General features: G+C 39.4%; 1 protein-coding gene across 1 annotated transcript in view; it reads left to right on the forward strand.

Moving 5' to 3' along the window:
* The window catches only part of LOC102176958 (histone-arginine methyltransferase CARM1-like), a 262,751-nt gene that overhangs the window by 75,515 nt on the left and 163,463 nt on the right, over positions 1-23,773 (forward strand). Inside the window, 1 exon segment of the mRNA XM_018052765.1 lies at positions 14,726-14,851. Coding sequence (XP_017908254.1) covers positions 14,726-14,851 — 126 coding nt within the window.

Genomic DNA, 23,773 nt, shown 5'->3' on the forward strand with positions numbered 1-23,773 from the left:
TGTCTGTAAAGCTTTTGATTTCTCCTTCGTATTTGAATGAGATCCTTGCTGGGTACAGTAATCTGGGCTGTAGGTTATTGTCTTTCATCACTTTAAGTATGTCTTGCCATTCCCTCCTGGCCTGAAGAGTTTCTATTGAAAGATCAGCTGTTATCCTTATGGGAATCCCCTTGTGTGTTATTTGTTGTTTTTCCCTTGCTGCTTTTAATATTTGTTCTTTGTGTTTGAGCTTTGTTAATTTGATTAATATGTGTCTTGGGGTGTTTTGCCTTGGGTTTATCCTGTTTGAGACTCTCTGTGTTTCTTGGACTTGGGTGATTATTTCCTTCCCCATTTTAGGGAAGTTTTCAACTATTATCTCCTCAAGGATTTTCTCATGATCTTTCTTTTTGTCTTCTTCTTCTGGGACTCCTATAATTCGAATGTTGGAGTGTTTCATATCGTCCTGGAGGTCTCTGAGATTGTCCTCATTTCTTTTAATTCGTTTTTCTTATTTCCTCTCTGATTCATTTATTTCTACCATTCTATCTTCTATTTCACTAATCCTATCTTCTGCCTCCGTTATTCTACTATTTCTTGCCTCCAGAGTGTTTCTGATCTCATTTATTGCGTTATTCATTATATATTGACTCTTTTTTATTTCTTCTAGGTCCTTGTTAAACCTTTCTTGCATCTTCTCAATCCTTGTCTCTAGGCTATTTATCTGTGATTCCGTTTTGATTTCAAGATTTTGGATCATTTTCACTATCAATATTCGGAATTCTTTCTCAGGTAGATTCCCTACCTCTTCCTCTTTTGTTTGGTTTGGTGGGCAACTCTCCTGTTCCTTTACCTGCTGAGTATTCCTCTGTCTCTTCATCTTGATTATATTGCTGCGTTTGGGGTGGCCTGTTTATATTCTGGTAATTTGTGGAGTTCTCTTTATTATGGAGCTTCCTCACTGTGGGTGGGGTTGTATCAGTGGCCTGTCAAGGTTTCCTGGTTAGGGAGGCTTGTGTTGGAGTTCTGGTGGGTGGAGCTGGGTTTCTTCTCTCTGGAGTGCAGTGGAGTGACCAGTAATGGGTTATGAGACGTCAAAGGTTTTGGAGTAACTTTGAGCTACCTGTATATTGAAGCTCAGGGGAGTGTTCCTGTGTTGCTGGAGAATTTGTGTGGTATGTCTTGTTCTGGAACTTGTTGGTCCTTGGGTGGAGCTTGGTTTCAGTGTAGGTATGGAGGCGTTTGAGGAGCTCCTATTGCTTAATGTTCCCTGAATTCAGGAGTTCTCTGATGTTTTCAGGCTTTGGACTTAAGCCTCTTGCTTCTGGTTTTCAGTTTTATTTTTACAGTAGCCTCTAGACTTCTCCATCTATACAGCACTGATGATAAAATATCTAGGTTAAAGATGAAAAGTTTCTCCACATTGAGGGACACTCAGAGAGGTTCACTGAGTTACAAGGAGAAGAGAAGAGGGAGGGGGTAGTTAGGGGTGACTGGAATGAGATGCGGTGAGGTCAAAAGAGGAGAGAGCAAGCTAGCCAGTAGTCACTTCCTTATGTGTGCTCTATAGTCTGGACCGCTCAGAGGTATTTACGGAGTTATATAGCGAAGAGGAGAGGGAGGAAGTAGACAGAGGTGGCCAGAAGGATAAGAGAGAGGAATGAGAAGGAGAGAGACAAATCCTGCCAGTAACCAGTTCCTTAGGTGTTCTCCACTGTCTGGAACACACAGAGATTCACAGAGTTGGATAGAGAAGAGATGGGGGAGAAAAGAGACAGAGGCCACCTGGTGGAGAAAAAGGAGAGTCCAGAGGAGGAGAGAGTGGTAAAGCCAGTAATCTCGCTCTCAGGTAAACTTGGGTAGTGAAGTTTGGGTTTTTAAATGTACAAAATTGACAACAAAAACCAAAGAGCAAAGATTAAAAATCTAGAGTAGAGGTTGGATTTTCAAAAATACAATATTAAAGAAAAGAAGCAGAACGAAAAAGGAAAAAAGAAAAAAAGAAAAGAAAAAAAAAACCCACAAGAATTATTAAAAAAAAAACACAACACCAATAACCACCCAAACACTATATATGGTGTTTGCCTTTAAAAAAAAAAAAAAGAGTCATTTTTTTTTGAATAGTAATAATAGGTTATAGAAATAAAAATTAGAGGAGAAATAGAAGACTTAACTATTAAAAAAAAAGAGAAGAAAAAAAGGAATGATTTTAAAAATAGTAAAAATATACCTGGCCCTTCTCTGATGTTGTGGGCAGTATGGGGTCACTTCCAAGGCGGTTCCCTCTGTTTAACTTCTTCTTTATGCTGGTTTTTTAGGCTCAGTAGTTCAGTCGCGCTGTGGGGAGGGGGGATGCTGCAAACAAATAGCGCTGTCGTGTGCACACAGTATCTCTGCCCCGCTTGACCTGTCCCTTCTTGTGACGTACAAACCGCTCCGGCTCTACGATGCTCAGCCGGGAACCGTCTGGGGCCGGCCCTAGGTTGCGTGCACCTCCCCGGTCTAAGCCACTCAGGTTCGGCGCTCAGGTAGCCCTCAGAGGCACAAATTCGGTTGGGACTGTGTTTTGTGCCCTTCCCGGGTCCGAGTAGCTCAGGAGTTTGGCGAGCGCTATCGCTGTGACTTGTTGCCTTTTCTGTCTCTGCTGTTCAGTTTTCTGGGTGGACTGCTGGCGCCCCTTGTGAGGCAGATGGTGACTGTCCAGCACCCCCAGAAGTCTTAGCAAAGAAGCCTGTTTGCAGTTTGGTAAGTAAAGTCTCTCCGGGTCTGCAGTTGCCCCTTTCCAGTCCTTACGGCTCTGGCTGCCTGTCCCCGGCGGGGGATGGTCTGCAGCCGGCTTTTTCCGTTCCGTCCTTTGTTCTGTGCGCGGTCCTGGCGGTGTCTTATGTTCGAGTTTTTCGCGTGGTAGCTATCCCACAGTCTGGTTTGCTAGCCCAAGTTAGATCGTTCTGGTTGCGCGTGGGGCGTTCCTGCCCGATTCTTACAAAGCTCTGCAGCCCGCGCCTCCCGCGCGTCCCTGCCCTGCCCCCACTTCCCAATGGCGGATGCAGGCGTCTGTGCTGCTTTTCCGCTGGGGGAGTTAGTGTTGGGCTTGTAATCCCTTGGTTTTAATTATTTATCTATTTTTCCCTTCCTGTAATGTTGCCCTCTGTGTTTCCAAGGCTCGCCACAGACTCGGCAGGGAGAGTGTTTCCTGGTGTTTGGAAACCTCTCTTCTTAAAATTCCCTTCCCGGGACGGGCTTCCCTTCCTGGGGCGGAGCTCCCTCCCCACCTCCTTTGTCTCCTTTTTCGTCTTTTATATTTTTTCCTACCTGTTTTTGAAGACAATGGTCTGCTTTTCTGGTTGCCTGATGTCCTCTGCCAGCCTACAGAAGTTGTTTTGTGGAGTTTGCTCAGCGTTGAAATGTTGTTTTGAGGAATTTGTGAGGGAGAAAGTGGTCTTCCCATCCTGTTCCTCCGCCATCTTAGGACCGCCCCTCCAGTGAGGTCTTAACATTAATTACTCCACCTGCAGGTGAATTAGACCATCTAGACCTGCTGTCCTCATTCATGACACGTTCATTCACTAACCCTTTACAAAGGCTGTGCCCTCTGCTTGCAGTGTGACCTTTCTCCCTTCTTTCCTTTCTGCTTGGGAAACTCTTACTTTTCTTCCAGCGTTCCCACCCAGTGTAATGCCTCCTATGAGGGATCTCCTAGGCAAAATTAGTTGCTTGTTTCTCTCAGGGACCATAACACGTGAACAGACCTCTTCTCCTTGCACTGTGAGCTCTCTTAAGGCTGTGTCTGCAGTTTATGTTTGCATCTTTCCCTGGTGCCAATCGGTAGTGACTGGTTTACAGCACATGCTCGTAAATGTTAGCTGTGTGTGCACGTATGAATGAATCCCCAAGCCATGGCTTACAGAGATCTGGTTCCACCACATCTGCTGCAGGGCAGAAACAAAACTGAATCTGTACAACAGCTCTTGACAGCAGAGTTGTTATTTTATACTCTTTCATTGGAAGCTCTTGCTTTTTGTTATTATAGTCACTGAGTCTGCATCAGAGCAATTATCCCTGACTGAGTAACTTCAATAGAATAGTCTCTAGAAACCACAAGGAGAAAGCTGAAGATCGGAGAAAACTCTTCCCAGGAAGAAAGTAGATGCTACAATATCTAGTTTAGGCCCTGTAGAGACATTCACAATGAAGTTTAAATTTAAACCTGAGATGACCAGCTTCTTAAAGGGAGATTGGAAGAATTAAGAAGTTTACATTCTTAATGGAGAAAAGAGAAAGTGAACTTTTCCTTGATCTTATATCATAACAGGAAAAACATGTCATTAACCAAAAGTTCCAAACCATTTGCAGGAGTTGGAAAAAAAAAAGTTGACTGAAAGTACCAAGTGTTTGATTGACACTTTGATATCCGTAATGCTCTATTTCATTTTGTTTTTGTGTGGTTTAAAAGTGACCATGGTTTCTATAACTGTAATGATTCTGTTGTTTAATTCAGTAAGTATGTACCAGTCATATTCTATGTGCGAGTGGTATTCTGTAAACAACAGACATGTATTTGATAGGGAAAATTTGAGATTAAAAGAATAAGACCCACTACTCCCTTTTCTAAAATTCCGTGTATCCATGGCTCTCTGGCACCTAGTCATTTTCCCACCTTGCATAATTTCAGCTGAAGGATTACTCAGAGAAGCATTGCAAAGAAATTTGAGGGAGCAGTAGGTTCCTAGGGAGTTGTTAGGGACATGGCATACTCTTTCATTAAAAGGCAGTATGAAATGTTACTTCCTTCTGATTTGAAAATATTGGTTGCAGAGGTGTTTAAAATTTCATTATGAAGTTGGTTTCAGTGTTTATTTATTTCTTCTGCTGTGGTTATGTGTGGAGAGAAGAATGTGGAAAAAAAGAGAGACTGGTTAAAAATATGTTTAAGCTGATTCAAAGGCTAGGAAGATGACTTGAGTTTGTCCTCGAGCTTTGTTTTCAGCAGTAAATATGGCAAAACACACCAGATGTGTCCAAACTGGAGTGATGCTGATGGTGGTTCCTGTCAAGTTAAAGTTTGACAGTCCTTGCTATGTATCAGGTCCTCCGGGAGGATCAGAGAAAGGAGGACATGATCTCTGCCTGTGGATGTTCTGACACGTGGCAGAATAGTTAAAATTGGGCTGCAAATGACAGAATAAGCTACATGCTATAACAGAGTGCTGCTGAACCTCTGTTAGTAAAGTGAAGGAGATAACATTTGCCAGTTGGGAGCAATCAGGAAAGGTGCCATGGAGGTGATGGTGTTTGATATGGACATTTGTAAATTAGGCAGTGTTTACAGTGGTAGATTTGATTTTCTGTATCACCTTAGAAGTTCTGTTCTTCTAATTCACGTCTCTGCTGTCACCGTAATCATAAGCTCTTCTTGCAGAGCAGCTGGTAATTAGTCTTGTTGGAGTATGGTATATGTTTAGGGAGTTGTGGATTGGCTGCGCGGAAGTAGGAAAGATTCCCGGGGATTTACAATTCCAGGCAGGAAGCTCTGTACTTTAATATTCAGTGGGGGATCTTTGAAGGTTTGAGCAGAGCATTGCTATGACTGTATGTGTGCTTCATTAATTGTAACCCGGCAGCTTGGAGCAGTGTGAACTCATTTTCAGTTACCAGGGCAGATAGCAGTGCAGAGACTGTCACTGTTGTCCACTTAGATTGTAATGAAACCATAAAACAAGCAAGATCAAAGGACTCAGGCAGAGAGTTCTTAGACACTGAAAGATAATTAATAAAAGGAAAAATTGATAATCAGACTTTATCAGAATTAAGCATTTGCTATGTGCAAGATCCTGTTAAGAGGAATAAAAGGCATGCTACAAAATGGGAGAAATTATTTGCAAACCACATCTCTGTTAAAGGACTTTATCCACAATATATGAAGAACTCAATAGTTAAAACAAACCCAAACCAATCCATTTTGCAAATGGATAAAAGCTATGGTTTTTCCAGGAGTCATGTATGGATGTGAGAGTTGGACCATAATGAAGACTGAGCACCAATACTTTTGAATTGCAGTGCTAGGGAGGACTCTTGAGAGTCCTTTGGACAACAAGGAGATGAAGTCAGTCAGTCCTAAAGGAAATCAACCCTGAGTATTCATTGGAAGGACTGATGCTGAAGTTCCAATACTTTGGCCACCTGATGTGAAGAGCCAATTCATTGGAAAAGACCCTGATGCTGGGAAAGATCGAGGGCAGGAGAAGAGGGTGACAGAGAATGAGATGGTTAGATGGCATCACTGACTCAATGGGCATGAGTGTGAGCAAACTCAGGGAGACAGTGAAGGATAGAGAAGCCTGGCATGCTGCAGTTCATGGGGTCACAGAGTCAGACATGACTTAGCAACGGAACAACAGCAACAGATGACATAAACAGACATTCACTGAGGAGAACATTCAGATGGTAAATGAGCACATGAAAAGATGGTCAGCACCATTAGCATCCAGGTCTCTTCTGCCTCCGGCCTTGGCAGGCGGATTCTTTACCACTGAGTCATCTGGGAAGCCCTTATTAGACATTAGTTCAGTTTAGTTCAGTTCAGTTGCTCAGTCGTGTCCGACTCTTTGCGACCCCATGAATTGCAGCATGCCAGGCCTCCCTGTCCATCACCAAATCCCGGAGTTCACCCAAACTCATGTCCATCGAGTTGGTGATGCCATCCAGAGGATGCCATCTCATCCTCTGTCGTCCCCTTCTCCTCCTGCCCCCAATCCCTCCCAGCATTAGACATTAGGAAAGTGCAAATTAAACCCACAATGAGATACTACTACACTATGAGTATGTGGAGAAACTGGATTATTTTTCCATTGTTGATATGAATGTTAAATATCACAATCACTATGGAAAAGAATTTGGTAGTTTCCTGTAAAACTATATACGTAATTACTATCCTCCTGAAAGTTCACGAAAATTATGTTTACATTAAAATGAACAACAGAAAAGTATGGAGATCGAATTCCATGCAGACTTACTCTAAGAGACAAAGGCAGACTAACATCTCTGCCAACAGTGAAAGCGTACTATATAGGTATGTTCCAAAAATATGTAAGATTAATTTGCAGAACAAATTAATAATTAGGAACATTATACAGGACATGAAATAATAATATAAGTCAGAATTAGAAAAGCTTAGAAATGAAAATGAAAAAATTCAAGGAGCAATCAGAAATAAAATAATTTAAAAAATACTGATTTTAGAAATGAAGACTGAAGAGAAGGGAAAAAATTATATCAAATAAAGAAGAAAAGATGGAAAGTTTTTAAATGTAAGAGGGAATAGGAAACAGATAAAAAGAATTCAAAGGAAAATTGCGAGCATAAGTAAAGAAGATCCAACATGTGTATAAAAATCTCTGAAGAAGATACCAGAGCAAAGAAACAAATACATAAATTACAGTTGATAAAATTTTGCTGAGATAATTGAAAATACATACTGAAATAGTAAACTTTATACCTGAAAATACTGACCTAGAATGGGCAACATAAGACACTTTCTAGTAAAAATTACTGACCTTTAAAGAAAGAGAAAAACACTAGAATCAAGACATTGTCATAGTACCTGTTAAGGGAAAGAAAGTGTGATTATCATTAGACTTTTTGGCAGTAATGCTACATGCTAGAAGAAAATGAAGTAACATTAAAGATCTTCAGAGGGAAAAAAAATGTGAGATAAGAATTTTATATCCAGAAAAACTGACCCTCAAAACTATAAAAGACAATGATTGGCACGCAAAAATTCAGGGAATATTGTTTCAGCAAGCCCTTCCTAAGATACCACTAGAGAATGATTTTGGACAACCAAAATGACGAGAGAGACATCAATATAGGTCTGATGGGGAGCACTATTAAATGAGGGCTAATAGGGAACAATATATTGTGTAAGGATGTATGATTTGACAGTGTAGACTTAGCATAATAAAAAAACAAAATGTAGAGGGAGGGAAGCGCATTTACAAATCCAAACCAAACCCTAAACCAAGGCACCAATAAAACAATTAGACGCCTGTTTCAGTAATCATAGTTGGTGCTGACAGTGTTCATATTGTTGGTCTGAAACTGATGTCTTAAGAGCCCCTTTTCTTTGTCTTCTGTCTCTCACACATGGGAGTTTGCCCAGTTCTTAACTCTGAAACTACCTCCACATCCCTTTCTTCCTTCTTCTGATTTTCCTGCTCTCTTCATTTCTTTTCTATTAACCTTTAGCCTGTTTGTAACCCGAATCAGTCAATCCATTTTCAGTTTTTCTTCACTCTCATTACTCCAGCAAGCAAAAGCCGAAAATCTAATCTTTCAAATGGAACATCTACCTTACCAGGTAGAAGAGAGGAAGAACCCATGACTATCTCATTTATTACTGTTGTGTCGTATTCCCTAGGAAATTGTTTTATTCAGCATTGATGCCTAATTTTAATATTAGATTTGTTAGAGTCCATAATCCTGTCCTTTTTTCCTTACACTTTTTTTCCGTAGTTAAATTTGTTAAAAAATAACTACATAGTTGTCTATATACTTTATTCCATATACGCAAGTGCTGCCTATACAGTCTTTTATTTTTTAGTTATTTGTTTCCAGGAAACATTCTTTAGATAGACAAACTTCCTAGTTCTTGATAGGGTTACTTAGCAAAGAATTGACACAATGCCATATTATTAGGTCATGAGTACTCTTCAGTCCGGGAATTTATGTATAAAAATATATCTTAGAATATCTGTTCTAGACCATGCCTGATACCTAATATTCTTGATCAACTAGTGTTTTAGCTTTCCTGTAGAGATTGAACTTTTGCATTTGCATAAGCTGAAAGGTTATGGCTGCAATACAGGAGAGCCCGGTTTGATTCCTGAGTCGGGAAGATCTGCTGGAGAAGGGATAGGCTACCCACTCTAGTATTCTTGGGTTTCCCTTGTGGCTCAGCTAGTAAAGAATCCACCTGCAATGTGGGAGACCTGGGTCCGATCCCTGGGTTGGGAAAGTCCCCTGGAGAAGGGAAAGGCTACCCACTCCAGTATTCTGGCCTGGAGAATTCCATGAACTGTATAGTCCATGAGGTCGCAAAGAGTCAGACACAACTAAGCGACTTTGACTTTCACAAGCTGAAAGGATTGGAGGTATATATGTGGACAGGTAGAGAAATATTGGTTAAGAGAGGCAAAGACAATTCTCTTGATGCTTCCCGGTGGCACTTTCCCTGTTTCCTTGTATGCACTTGTAAAATGGCTGGATCCTGAATTTCTTGCTGAACCTTTGCAGTTTTTGTCAGATAAGGCTAAGGCAGAGAATAGAGTAAGGCATCTGGATTCACTGTCTCTGTGGATTTCTTTTGAGAGTCCTCTGGTAGAACAAGTGGCCTTCCTCAAGGAGGAAGCAAGGCTCCGGGCTTTGCTAAAGTCAGCTAAAGTTTGTGCACATGAACTTACTCCGCTTATTACTTTGCTGCTACCAAGAGATCAGGCCTTGCCCTTTGAAGAAGTAGCAAAGAGGGTCGCTGATGAAAGCAAAGTTCAGAAGCCGAATGATAGTGAATACACAGAAGTAGCCAGCCTTCCGTGCCACTGTAAAGGTGAAATGCAGTGTTTGTAAAGGGAGGCAGAGTGCTCTGCAAATGTAGTTATTTTTACTAGCAATATCAGCTCGATAGGAAGATAGATGTCCTGTACCTTAGTTCAGGGTAGATTGGAAATGATTTCCATCACCACCCCTACTTTTCACTGATAGAATTTTTCCCAGTCTTAGATTTGTATGTGTTCCTCAACAATATTTACATATTTCTTCATTTTTCTAATATAAACTTTAAAAGACACAATTCTCTATTAATATACTCTTCCCTAAAATAGCTGCACTTTAATCTCGATCATATTAGTTGGCAGAAATAATTTAGAATGTTTGTTTTCTGTATAACATAGTCAGAGGGCAGGAAAGGAAATAAACACTAGAAGATATAAGATGAGCAAATAAAAACATGATAAAACATTCATTTCCATGTATTATGCTTAAAATGAGAATTAAAATGATTATATTGAATGTAGGAATTCTTAAATTATTATGTTGAATGAATGAGGTACCAATTAATATCTGTCTAATAAATGAACAAATGAAAGGAACGGTAATCCTCACCAAGAATGAGTATGTGGTAATTACGCTAGTAGTTACATGCTAACTACGTTAGAAGTGGTAGTGTGCATTTTGTTTGATTGGTTTTTACCAGTTGAAAATAGCTTTCTTGGTTTTTTTTTTATTATTATTATTTTAAAAAGTACAGATCAGACAGAAAATTCAAATAAGGGAAAACTTGAGGGGAAAAGTAAAAATGTTCCCACATCTCTCTATTCAGAGGAAACCACTGATGATGTATGTCTATATGTCCTTGGTGTATGTCTTTTAGGACAGCTTTCTCCGAAGACAAACATAAGGTTAAGTTGTTACAATAATATTATACATGCTGTTCTGCAACCTTAACATGAAGGTACCTTGTTTGATTTAACCAACCATGTAAGTGACAGGCTCTTAGCTTCTTTACATTCCATAGCTGTAATAAACAGCTCTAAAATGAACTTCTTGAATATACATTTATCCATACTTGAGAAAGTCATGCTGGAAGAAATTATATTATGAGTAAAATATCTGACAAAGAGTACATAGGTTTTAAATTTTGAACCATTTGGGCAGGCTATACTTCAGGAGCCTAGAAATTTATATTCCTAAATTGCTGCCATCCACTGTTTTCTCATACCCTTGCCAATATTTGATACTATCAGTTGATATTTTAAAAAACTTAACAGTGGGACATAAAAAATTTGATCTTATTGTTTTTTCATATATTTCAATTTGATTATTTCTGAGGTCCATTTTTTTTAGCATCAGCATTTTTCTAGTTACTAGTTGTTTATTAATCCTTCTTACTGAATTTTCAGTAGGTCACTTCTTTTTTTTTTCTTCGCAGCTATTGTAGATTTGAGTATTAAGTCTTTGTTACATTTTTGAAACATTTTCCTTGTTTATCATTGCTTTTTCGGAAAGGCAATGGCACCCCACTCCAGCACTCTTGCCTGGAAAATCCCATGGACGGAGGAGCCTGGTGGGCCACAGTCCATGGGGTCGCTAAGAGTCAGACACGACTGAGTGACTTCACTTTCACTTTTCACTTTCATGCGGGGAGAAGGAAATGGCAACCCACTCCAGTGTTCTTGCCTGGAGAATCCCAGGGACGGGGGAGCCTGGTGGGCTGCCGTCTATGGGGTCGCACAGAGTCAGACACAACTGAAGCGACTTAGCAGCAGCAGCAGCAACTAACAATTTTTTGCCATTTGTATGTTTTAAAAATTTTAAATTATCAGTGTTGTCTGAATTCTGTTGCATACTTAAAAAGACATTCTCCATCTATATTTAAACAGAGTAGAAAGAGAATGAAGAAAAGAGGTTATATAGACAGACATTTTATATTTTATAAAGGTAAGAAAACAAGCTACTGAATTTATATTCTAATCAAATTACAGTGAAGCAAACAAACAATAATAAAAAATGTATGCGCCTATTTGGCCAAGGGCTATTGAACCAGATAAAAGTTAAAGCTTTTTACCCATTCTATGGTGGTGTGCCATCAGTACATGGAGAAATACTTTCACTGATTCAACAAATATTAAGTACCAGGTATGGGGCTAGGTTTTGATTCAGAGAGAAAAAGATATTGATTACAAAAATAAAATAAAATTGCCCCTGCCCACGAAGAGTTGACAGACTATAATAGTCGTGTAGGGACAAGGGACTGGAACCCTTGACTCCTCATTCCTTCTTCCTTCTCTGTTATTCTACTTCTAAACCATCAAAGAAATAATTGGCAAATGCTAGAAATCTTGCTTTTCTGAAGGAGTTTTTGATTAAAAAAAAAAAAAAAAAGAAAACATGATTTAAAAGACTCCAGACTCTGTTCTTGTGTATCTACATTCACGGCAGTCTCTCTGCAGGGAGACACTTATGCCTTTGAGACACTCCCTTTGTCATAACATCTAAGCCTGTAGTCATGTTTTATGGCAGGAAAATGTTTTCAAAACATCTGTACTATTTAATCAGCCAAGATGTTTTGTGAAAAATATTTGTAAATGCCTCCATTAGGAGGTGCTCACTTAATTGAAATAGTGCATGAAAATATTTGAAAATATTTTGTCATTTTAACTCTGTGTGTGTGTGTTTGAATGTGCACATGCTCATGTGTAGAATTTTATATATAATTATGTTTTTCAGTTAACACAATTATTTAATTTTGTTAGGGAAAATGGAAACCATTAAGAATAGAAACTAAGATCTACTTTATAATGAGAGAAATAATAATAGTCCCTTTTTGTTTTAAGAGGATTTTAGAAATTATTTGCCTTTGTTATTCAGTCCTCACAAAAAAGACTGTGAAATAAGAATCACTCTCTTTATTTTACATAATGAAGAAATGTGGTGATTGGGTAATTGAAGTTCCCAGGTTCAGTTCAGTTCAGTTCAGTCGCTCAGTCGTGTCCGACTCTTTGCGACCTCATGAATCGCAGCACGCCAGGCCTCCCTGTCCATCACCAACTCCCGGAGTTCACTCAGACTCATGTCCATCAAGTCGGTGATGCCATCCAGCCATCTCATCCTCTGTCGTCCCCTTCTCCTCCTGCCCCCAATCGCTCCCAGCATCAGAGTCTTTTCCAATGAGTCAGCTCTTCACATGAGGTGGCCAAAGTACTGGAGTTTCAGCTTTAGCATCATTCCTTCCAAAGAAGTCCCAGGGTTGATCTCCTTCAGAATGGACTGGTTGGATCTCCTTGCAGTCCAAGGGACTCTCAAGAGTCTTCTCCAACACCACAGTTCAAAAGCATCAATTCTTTGGCACTCAGCCTTCTTCACAGTCCAACTCTCACATCCATACATGACTACTGGAAAAACCATAGCCTTGACTAGACGGACCTTAGTTGGCAAAGTAATGTCTCCTCTTTTGAATATGCTATCTAGGTTGGTCATAACTTTTCTTCCAAGGAGTGTCTTTTAATTTCATGGCTGCAGTGACCATCTGCAGTGATTTGGAGCCCCCCAAAATAAAGTCTGACACTGTTTCCACTGTTTCTCCATCTATTTCCCATGGAGTGACTGGACCAGATGCCATGATCTTCATTTTCTGAATGTTGAGCTTTAAGCCAACTTTTTCACTCTTCTCTTTTACTTTCATCAAGAGGCTTTTTAGTTTCTCTTCACTTTCTGCCATAAGGGTGGTGTCATCTGCATATCTGAGGTTATTGATATTTCTCCTGGCAGTCTTGATTCCAGCTTGTGTTTCTTCCAGTCCAGTGTTTCTCATGATGTACTCTGCATAGAAGTTAAATAAGCAGGGTGACAGTATACAGCCTTGACGTAGTCCTTTTCCTGTTTGGAACCAGTCTGTTGTTCCATGTCCAGTTCTAACTGTTGCTTCCTGGCCTTGCATACAGATTTCTCAAGAGGCAGTTTAGGTGGTCTAGTATTCCCATCTCTTTCAGAATTTTCCACAGTTTATTGTGATCCACACAGTCAAAGGCTTTGGCATAGTCAATAAAGCAGAAATAGATGTTTTTCTGGAACTCTCTTGCTTTTTCCATGATCCAACGGATGTTGGCAATTTGGTCTCTGGTTCCTCTGCCTTTTCGGAAACCAGCTTGAACATCAGAATGTTCACGGTTCACGTGTTGCTGAAGCCTGGCGTGGAGAATTTTGAGCATTTCTTTACTAGCGTGTGAGATGAGTGCAATTGTGTGGTAGTTTGAGCATTCTTTGGCATTGCCTTTCTTTGAGATTGGAATTAAAACTGACCTTTTCCAGTCCTGTGGCCACTGCTGAGTTTTCCAAATTTGTTGGCATATTGAGTGCAGCCCTTTCACAGCATCATCTTTCAGGATTTGAAAAAGCTCAACCGGAATCCCATCACCTCCACCTGCTTTGTTCGTAGTGATGCTTTCTAAGACCCACTTGACTTCACATTCCAGGATGTCTGGCTCTAGATGAGTGATCACACCCTCGAAGATGAAACAGAACTATATGTTTCATTGCTGTTTCTACCTAGGCCTGTCTACCTAGTAAAGAGAAGAATTGAGAGCTAGTTCCCAATTATCTATGGGTGAATCTAATGAGACTATAGCCCTTTATCACAGGTTCTGCTTGCAGAAATGAATCTCCCTTTTTAATCATGCTTGCACATTGCAGTAGGAAGAACATGCTTAGGAGTAAAATAACTGGGTTTGAATTCTAATTCTGCCACTTATTAGCTGTGCGTATTTGGACCTAAACTCTTTTCCTGGTATTCAGCTAACATTGCCAGTGATAACACATACAGTGAAGATTTGTTGTGAAATCTCTGGCATGTAGTCGGTGCCCTGGAATCACCTAGAAAACCATTACCTGATCCCTCCTGGAATGGTGTCAAGAGATACAAAATGTTTTGGGGAATAAAGAGTTGTAGGGAATGGAATGACGTACACGGTGGCAAGAGATAAGAGTCAGTTTTGAGCCCTGTATTAGCCCATATGCGAAGAATTATTTTTTGGCCATGGTTGCAATCCTGCTCATGTTCACATATGTCTTCATATGCATTATATTATATTAAGATAGAAACGGGGAGCCTTGAAAACAGAAATGTAGGATTGGCTGAATCTTTTTTGCAGAGCTCAAAATGAATTTCATAATCCTTTTCTTTCCCTTCCTTTTATAGCTGATAGCCTCTGTGTCTTCAGATGCTCACTCAGCAGGGACACTGAATGTTGCTATGTGGAGAAGGAGTCCATCTTGATTACTCTGGGCTACCACAGTGCTTTGCTGAAGTTTGCGTCTCATGCTGGTAAGTTTTGTGCCTGTCCCAACTCCCTGACTTTAGTTCAGTTCAGTTGCTCAGTTGTGTCTGACTCTTTGCAACCCCATGGACTGCAGCACGCCAAGCCTCCCTGTCTATCACCAAGTCCTAGAGTTTACTCGAACTCATGTCCATTGAGTTGGTGATGCCATCCAACCATCTCATCCTCTGTCGTCCCCTTCTCCTGCCACCTTCAGTCTTTCCCAGCATCAGGGTCTTTTCTAGTAAGTCAGTTCTGTGGTACATATACACAATGGAATATTACTCAGCCATTAAAAACAATGCATTTGAATCAGTTCTAATGAGGTGGATGAAACTGGAGCCTATTATACAGAGTGAAGTAAGTCAGAAAGAAAAACACCAATACAGTATACTAACACATATATATGGAATTTAGAAAGATGGTAACAATGATCCTATATGTTAGACAGCAAAAGAGACACAGATGTATAAAACAGTCTTTTGGACCCTGTGGGAGAAGACGAGGGTGGGATTATCTGAGAGAATAGCATTGAAACATGTATATTACCATATATGAAATAGATCACCAGTCCGGGTTTGATGCATGAGACAGGGTGCTCAGGGCTGGTGCACTGGGATGACCCTGAGGGATGGGATGGGGAAGAAGGTGGGAGGGGGCTTCAGGATGGGGAACACATGTGCACCCATGGCTGATTCGTGTCAATGAATGGCAAAAACCACTACAATATTGTAAAGTAATTAGCCTCCAATTAAAATAAATAAATTAATTAAAAAAAATGTTCTGTAGAATTTACCTGGGAAGCTATTGTTTGTTGAGAGTTCTAAAATAACTGATTCAGTTTCATTACTGGTAATAGTCTGTTCATATTTTCTATTTCTTCCTGACTCAGTCTTGGAAGATTGTACATTTCTAGGAATTTATCCATTTCTTACAGTTGTTCACTTTCCTGAGGTATAATTGTTTGACAGTCTGCCATTCTGATTGGGTTATAGTTGAATCAATTTTCATAAAAATAAGAAATTCCTGTTTTTGATCATGAAAATCAGGATGTGGCTTACCTCAGAATGTGAATGTTTCATAATTTCTTGGTACTTTATGGATTTCAGTAATTGAAGGCTTTAATAAATGGAATTTTTCTGAGTCATGTGATCAGACATAACCAAGTTAAAAGCAAACTATGATTTTGGCTTTTTATACTATAAACATTTAACATATTATCTCATCTCATATACCATTCACTTAAGGGAGAATTTAATCAGATCAGCTTACTGATGAGGAAACTGAGATTCAGAGAAAATTGGTCACTTGCTCAAGGTAATATGACTAATAATTAACTGACCAAAGATTTGAATCTAGAGTTACCTACTCCAGAGCTCATGTACTTTTCCCACACCACAATGCATCCTTCTATACACAGTTAGTTTTAAGAAAGAAAGAAACCGGTGAAAGAATAAGGTGCAATTGCACAATTGAACGGAAAAAGCTTTCCTTTAATATGTTCATACTTAGAACACTTAATGCTTGAGGGTATCTATGCTTCAGAAATTCCCTGGTGGTCTAGTGGTTAAGACTGCATGCTTGCACCACCAGGGGTCTGGGGGTTCCATTCCTGGTTAGGAAACTAAGATCCTGCATGCCCCCGAGCCACAGCCAGGGGGAAAAAAAAAGATATCTGTGTTTCAAGCTTATTGTACTGTTCAGAGTTGGTACCAAAATCTGAGCAGGCCTGGAAACTTCATATTTTAGGTACTCTCGAAGTTGAAGCTGCCTTCATTTTCTGGATGAAAGTTTTCTTTGAATCTTTACATGACAGTGAAATGGAAATTTTGAGATGCCAATAGGCAAAGTGTAAATAATTTGGGATGTATTTTATTCCTTATTACAGCCAGTGACCAAGCAGTTTCCATGTACTACTCCCATACAACTTCCACCTCTCTACCTGAATGAGATAATCATAAACAGCCTGGAAAGTTATAAGACCCAGAACCAATACAGCTCACCAAGTGCTGGGGCCTTGATCCTACACCAAGCTTCCTGCTGTCATTCTGTTGACTTACCTGACTAGGAAAGATAGTATACAGACCTTTTCTATTACATTTCTTGAGACAGAGAATTTGGGTTCAATAATTTAAAATACTGAGGTACTTTTAAAACTGTTTATACCAGTGGGGCGAGGGGGAGGGGGGAAGGCAAGAGAGTAAGTTCCTCAATAAGAAGCCCTTTAGGTGGGACGAATTCTGAATCATGAATTCTTAGTTGGTTCAGTGTATATTGTGTGTTTTAGGAATGAGCATAAAGACCTGGTCTCACCATGCTTTAGAGCACTGGCTATAACTTATTAGTCTCATTTATTAGTAGTAGGAAGGGAAAATAATTGCTAACAGAAATTTCTGTTGTTTTGAGAATTTTGCCAGGGATGCCTTATAATAGCTTCCTATTCTGGAGTTCATGTGTTTCTTGATCTCTGCTGAAAGTGAATACCAGCACCAAAAGGATTGCAAATGCAGATATTTGCAAATTGGTGGTCATCCATGGTTTAATTTAATAGTAGTTTTCAGACTCAATGAATGTCCCTGGGGAGTTGGTTGCCTGTCTGATTTTCCTGGCCCTGGAAACTGAACAAGCCAAGCAGCTGATCCCTCATTCTGGATCTGTCAGGGCAGGTTGCAATGCAGACCTGAGTCCACAGCTGCAGAAAGGCAGTGGCAAGTGAGGAACAAGCTGGCTGTGACTCGGAGGGTCCCAGGTGGGCCAGATCCCAGGTGGCAGTGGGATATTGATTGTCATTTGTCAGCCTGGATGTTGACAGAAGGCTGTCTGCTGGTGTCACTGCCCATCAGATACAATTGCTGAATTTTTGAGATGTGCTCTGCTTTTCTGGAGTAAGAGGATGTGGCGTTTGAAATGTGAGAGTTCTATTTTATATTTAGAAGTGAGTGAGCAGCTGCCAATTATCTGTAACTTGGGTAAGAAAGAAAATCCAACTCTATTGGGGATTGCCCTGTCTTGATAATTAGGTGGAACCACTAAGAAAGAAATGAGCCAATATTAAAATGTCTGTGTGAGGAATATTTCTTCTTTCCTTTCTTTCCTTCTTCAGAATTGTGACTCAGTGATCTCCAGGCCTGATTTGGTTACATGTTAAATAATCTCCAGTAATCTGAAAGACTACTGTGAAATCCAATGCACTTAAATTCATTGTATTTTAGAAGCAGTTCAGTTCAGTTGCTTAGTCATGTCCGACTCTTTGCCACCCCATGGATACTGAAGCATGCCCAGCTTCCCTGTCCATCACCAACTCCTGGGGCTTACTTAAACCCATGTCCATTGAGTCGGTGATGCCATCCAATCATCTCATCCTCTGTCCCCTTCCCCTCCTGCCTTCAGTCTTTTCCGGCATCAGGGTCTTTCTTCACATCAGATGGCCAAAGTATTGGAGTTTCAGCTTCAGTATCAGTCCTTCCATGAATATTCAGGACTCATTTCCTTTAGGATGGACTGGTTGAATGTCCTTGCAGTCCAAGGGACTCTCAAGAGTCTTCTTCAACACCACAGTTCAAAAGCATCAATTCTTCTGCAGTCAGCTTTCTTTATAGTCCAACTCTCACATCCGTACACGACTACTGGAAAAACCATAGCTTTGACTAGATGGACCTTTGACTAGGTGGGCCTTAATAGCAGTGGGGATATTTAATAGTGACAGATGTCGACAGAGAAAAAAAATGACATTTTGATTAAATAGACTTGAGATAATTTCTGTGAAGCACTATGTATGTACTAGATATGTGCAAGGCTTCCTTGTTCATTCTTTCATTTAACAAATATTTATTGAGAGTCTGTTAATGTTAGCACTTGTTATGTGCTAAACATGTTAGCACTTGTTATGTGCTAAAAATGCAGTATTGAGTAAATATAAGTCCTTAAAATTGTGTGAAAGTGAAGTTGCTCAGTCATGTGTGACTCTTTGAGACCGCATGGACTGTAGCCTACCAGGCTCCTCTGTCCACGGGATTCTTCAGACAAGAGTACTGGAGTGGGTTGCCATTTCCTTCTCCAAGGGATCTTCCCAACCCAGGGATAGAACCGGGGTCTCCTGCATTGCAGGCAGACGATTTAACCTCTGAGCCACCAGGGAAGCAAAAGAAGGACACAGGCAATTAGTAAATGAACATACATACATGGTGGATTGTGTGTGATAAATATTGAAAAATCAGGCAAAGAGGCAACCAATAGGGGTTAAGTATGTTTACTGTCTTATAGGTTATTTTGGGGAGAAATCACTGATAAGATGTCTGACGTGTAAGCAGGGAGCTGGAAGGGAGGGCCCTTGTGTTTATCTGGTGAGACAGACAGGTGAGGAGAACTGCAAAGGACCTTGAGGCAGAGTACGCTTACAGAATGGCACCAAGAGCAGAGGGACTCAGTGAGGAGAAGGAGAATGGCGAGCTCAGAGATTTCGAAACCAGTCAGGGGAGACACTGGGAGTCACGGTGAGGATGCTAAGGGATAGTGAAAATATCTGAGGTCATGAAGCAGAGGCCCAGTATTGCCTGAGCATTATATATGTACTTTTTTATACTTTGAAAGGTATGTATTTATACTTTCTCTTTTTGCCATTCCCACAGCAGCCCTGTAAAGTTGGTATAATAATAAATATATCTTACAAATATTTATAATATTTACATTTATAATATTTATTTATATTTATAAATAAATGTAAATATTATAAATATATTTACAAATATTTATAATATTTATTTATATTTAATAAATAATATATATTACAATTATTCCCATTGTAAGCGGGCTTCCCTGTGGCTCAGTGGTAAAGAATCCACTTGCCAGTGCAGGAGATGCAAGAAACTAGGGTTAGGTCCCTGGGTCGAGACGATCCCCTGGAGAAGGAAATGGCAACCCACTCCAGTATTCCTGCCTGGGAAATCCCATGGGCAGAGGAGCCTGGCAGGCTACAGTCCATGGGGTCACAGAAGAGTCGAACATGACTGAGCTGCTTGCTAAACAACGTTCTCATTGTTACACAAAGACACTAAGGTTCATAGATAGGAAGGAAGTTTCCCAAATGACAGAGAACATGGAAGGCTCATGTTCTTTCAACAATTTCCCATCTGTTCCTGCACTCTTCATGAGTTGACATCTAATCTAGAAAACTCATATCTTTAATTGAGATGATGATACAAACATGGGAAAACCCACTTTTATCAACATTCAACTACATGAGGAAAAAAGAAAGACACAGATAAACCTTATTCTGGGAGTTACGGAGAACTTCTGAATATCCTTTGAACAGGGTCATTAATTTACAGCATTTTTCATGTTTTATCTATCTCTTTATATATGTGTACGTATATATAAACACATATTATATTTCTGAATCATTGGAGAGTAACTTGCATATGTCATAGTTCTTTTCTCTTTAGTGTAGAGGAGCCTGGTGGGCTGCAGTCCGTGGGGTCGCTAAGAGTCGGACACGACTGAGCGACTTCACTTTCCCTTTTCACCTTCATGCATTGGAGAAGGACATGGCAACCCACTCCAGTGTTCTTGCCTGGAGAATCCCAGGGTCAGCGGAGCCTGGTGGGCTGCTGTCTATGGGGTCGCACAGAGTTGGACACGACTGAAGCGACTTAGCAGCAGCAGCAGCAGCAGATATAACCTAGAAACAGATTATTCTCTTGTGTGACCAAATTCAAGAACCTAACATCTATACAATATTTATATTTATTTTACCATCTACAGCCCAGTTTCATAAATTATGCCAGTAATGTCCTTTATACAGTACAAGGTGGTGCAGTGGTAAAGGAGATGGTGGTGCAAGTGCAGGAGATGCAAGAAATTTGGGTTCAAGCCCTGGGTTGGGAAGATCCCCCGGAATAGGAAATGACAGCCTACTCCAGTATTCTTGCCTAGAAATTCAATGGACAGAGGAGCCTGGTGGGCTACAGTCCATGGGATTGAAAAAGAGTGGAAACTGAGTGACTGAGTACACACATATACACACACACACACACAGGCACACGCACACGTGCACGCACACACACAGACACAGACACACACAGACACACAGTGCTTTAGAGCTTTTTTTTTCCCTCTCTATTTCTAAATCCAGGATCATATATTGCATTTAGTTGTCACTTCTCTTCAGACTCCCTTAATCTGTAACAGTTCCTCAACCTTTCTTTTCGTGTCATTGTGTTATTTAGAGTACAGGGACCAGTTATTTTATAGAATGTTCCCGAGGTTGAGTTTTTCTGATGTTTCCTCATGGAAAAATTCAGGTTATGCATCCCCTGTCAGTAAAACTATGTAAATCTTCTTGTGTCCTTCTCAGAATTTCACATCAGGGAGCACTGAGATCTATCTCCCCCTTTTTGATAATAGAAATTTCAATTACCAGGTCAAGATACTTTTAGTTTCTCTGCTATAAAGTTACTATGCTTTCCCTGATAGATAGAACTAACAAGCAGTCTCTATGAAGGCATTTTGAAATTACTGAAATATCCTGTTCCTTGTCAGACAGCCCAAACTTAGTATTCATTTATTATCTATTGCTTTGGAAGGACAGTTTACTTTTAAAAAAATATATGTGGGCAAGATCCTGCAATCTTAGTAAGTCACTTAGTTCTTGTAGGTTTCTTGTGTAGATTCTTAGGATTTTCTGCATAAATGATTATGTCTTCTGTGATTAAAGACAGTTTTACTTTTTTCCTTTTATATATATATATATATATATATATATATATATATATATATATACTTTAAAGTTTCTTTTTCCTGCTTATTGCGCCAACTAGGACCTCTAGTACAGTGTTGCATAGAAAAAATTCGAGTGGACATCCTTACCTTGTTTATCGCTTCAGGGGTAGCATTTTTTAGCTATAGTTCTGTTTTTGTAGATGTCTTATATCAGGTTGAATAAAGTCCATTCCGTTTCTAATTTATGAATAATTTCTGTCTTGAATTGTATTTTGTGGAATGCTATTTCTGAATCTATCATGATTGCCTCATTATCATGATATATGATCCTTTCTTTGTGTTGCTAAACTAGATTTGCTAGAATTTTATAAATAATTTTTGTGTCTATATTCCTTTATTAATGTTTTAGTTTGATTTTTGTCAAAGTAATACTGACTGACCTTATAAAATTCAGGTTAGATTCCTTAATCTGCAGACTTTGTATAGAATTTGGCATTGCTTCTTCCTCAAATGTTTGTTAAAATTAACAACTGAAGCCAAATGGACCTTAAGTTTTCTTTGAGAGAAGATAGTTAACTACAGAGTCAATTTGTTTAATATATATATAGGTCTGTTTAATGTATCTGTTGTTTATTGAGTGAATAACATTGAGTGAATAATGTATCTGTAGTTTATAATTATTTACATCTTTCATGAAATTTGATCCTCTGATTAACTCTTCTCTTTTTAAAATTTGAGTATAATTGCTTTACAATGTTGTCTTAGCTTCTGTTGTATACAAAGAGAGTCAGCTATGTGTACACATATATCCCCTCCTTGTCGAACCTCCTCCCCTTCTCCGCATCCTGCCATTCTAGGTCATCACAGAGGACCAAGCTGAGCCTCTTGTGCTCTAGCTGGAAGCTTAGATCATTAATTTCAACCCTTTCTCTTTTTTTCCAATATACACATTTAACGTTCTACATTTCTTTCTACGCACTGCCCTAGCTACATTCAATAAATTTTGTTATGTTCTGTTTTCCTTGTCATATGGTTAAAAATAATTTGTGTTATTTGGTTTTGGGCCTGTGGGTTTCTTCTTTGACCTGTGGATTATTTGGAAGCATATTATTTAATTTCCAAATATCTGGACACTTCCCTAATAGCTCTCATGTTCTAGTTGGATTCTTTTGTGGTCTGAGAACGTGGTTTGTGTGATTATTAGTGGTTTCAGATTTGTTCAAGTTTGTTTTCTGGTCTACAGTGTCGTCCATCTTGGTGAATTTTCTGTGTGTATTTGAAAATAATACGTGCTTTGTTATTATTGGGTAGACTGTTGTCTAAATATCAGTTAAGTCAAATTGATCTTTAACAATTCTTAGCCTACTTATTTATTAATTATATAGAGAGGAGAGTTGGAGTGACCAGCTATAACTGGATTTGTTGCATGTTATAGTTGTTTATGCCCCTTTGCTATATAAAAATTGAGTATATTCTATTGAGCATATGTGAGATTACATTTCAGATAGTGAATCAAGAAAGCAAAAAGTAAAGATTCCAAGTTTCCTGAAACTGTATTTCAATTTTTCCTCATATGAGGAAACCTCATACCTCACTTAAACTCAGTTGGAGTGTGGTTCTCCATGCGTTTCTGCTCTCAGTATTTACTACATATTCTCTGGCCCCTGTTTCCTGCTGAACATGTGCACAAAATTTGCATACTGCTGAAATATTTATGGATGAAATGACATTATATCTGTGTTTTACTTTAAAATGTCCAGCTAAGAAAACAAAAACTACATGATAGCAGAAATGAATTAAGATCAGCAAAGTCTTAGTACATTTTGAATCTTGATGATAGAAATCTTTATTAATCTATGTATTTTATGTGCTTTTGAAAATCTTCATAATGAAAGCAAAAATATGTGAATAAGTCCATAAAAATATGATGTGGAGCATCAGGAGATATAGGCATTTTTCAGGAAACATCTCATTTACCTATACGTTTATCTTCCTGCTGGTCATCTCAGGTATGATTATTGATCATGAACTTTCAAGCTGCATTGAAATGCCCTCTTCAGATTATAGTAGCAATGGCAGGAAGCTGAGGTGGCTGAGAAGTAGAACTTAAGACCCTTTGTAGTTTGGGCTTTATTGCATAGTTACTGGAAAAACAGAAGGTTATTTATTAATAATACAGGACAATCTGGGCTCAGCAATATTGGTTTTAGCAG

Source organism: Capra hircus, chromosome 8 (assembly GCF_001704415.2).
Source record: "Capra hircus breed San Clemente chromosome 8, ASM170441v1, whole genome shotgun sequence".
Classification (NCBI taxonomy): domain Eukaryota; kingdom Metazoa; phylum Chordata; class Mammalia; order Artiodactyla; family Bovidae; genus Capra; species Capra hircus.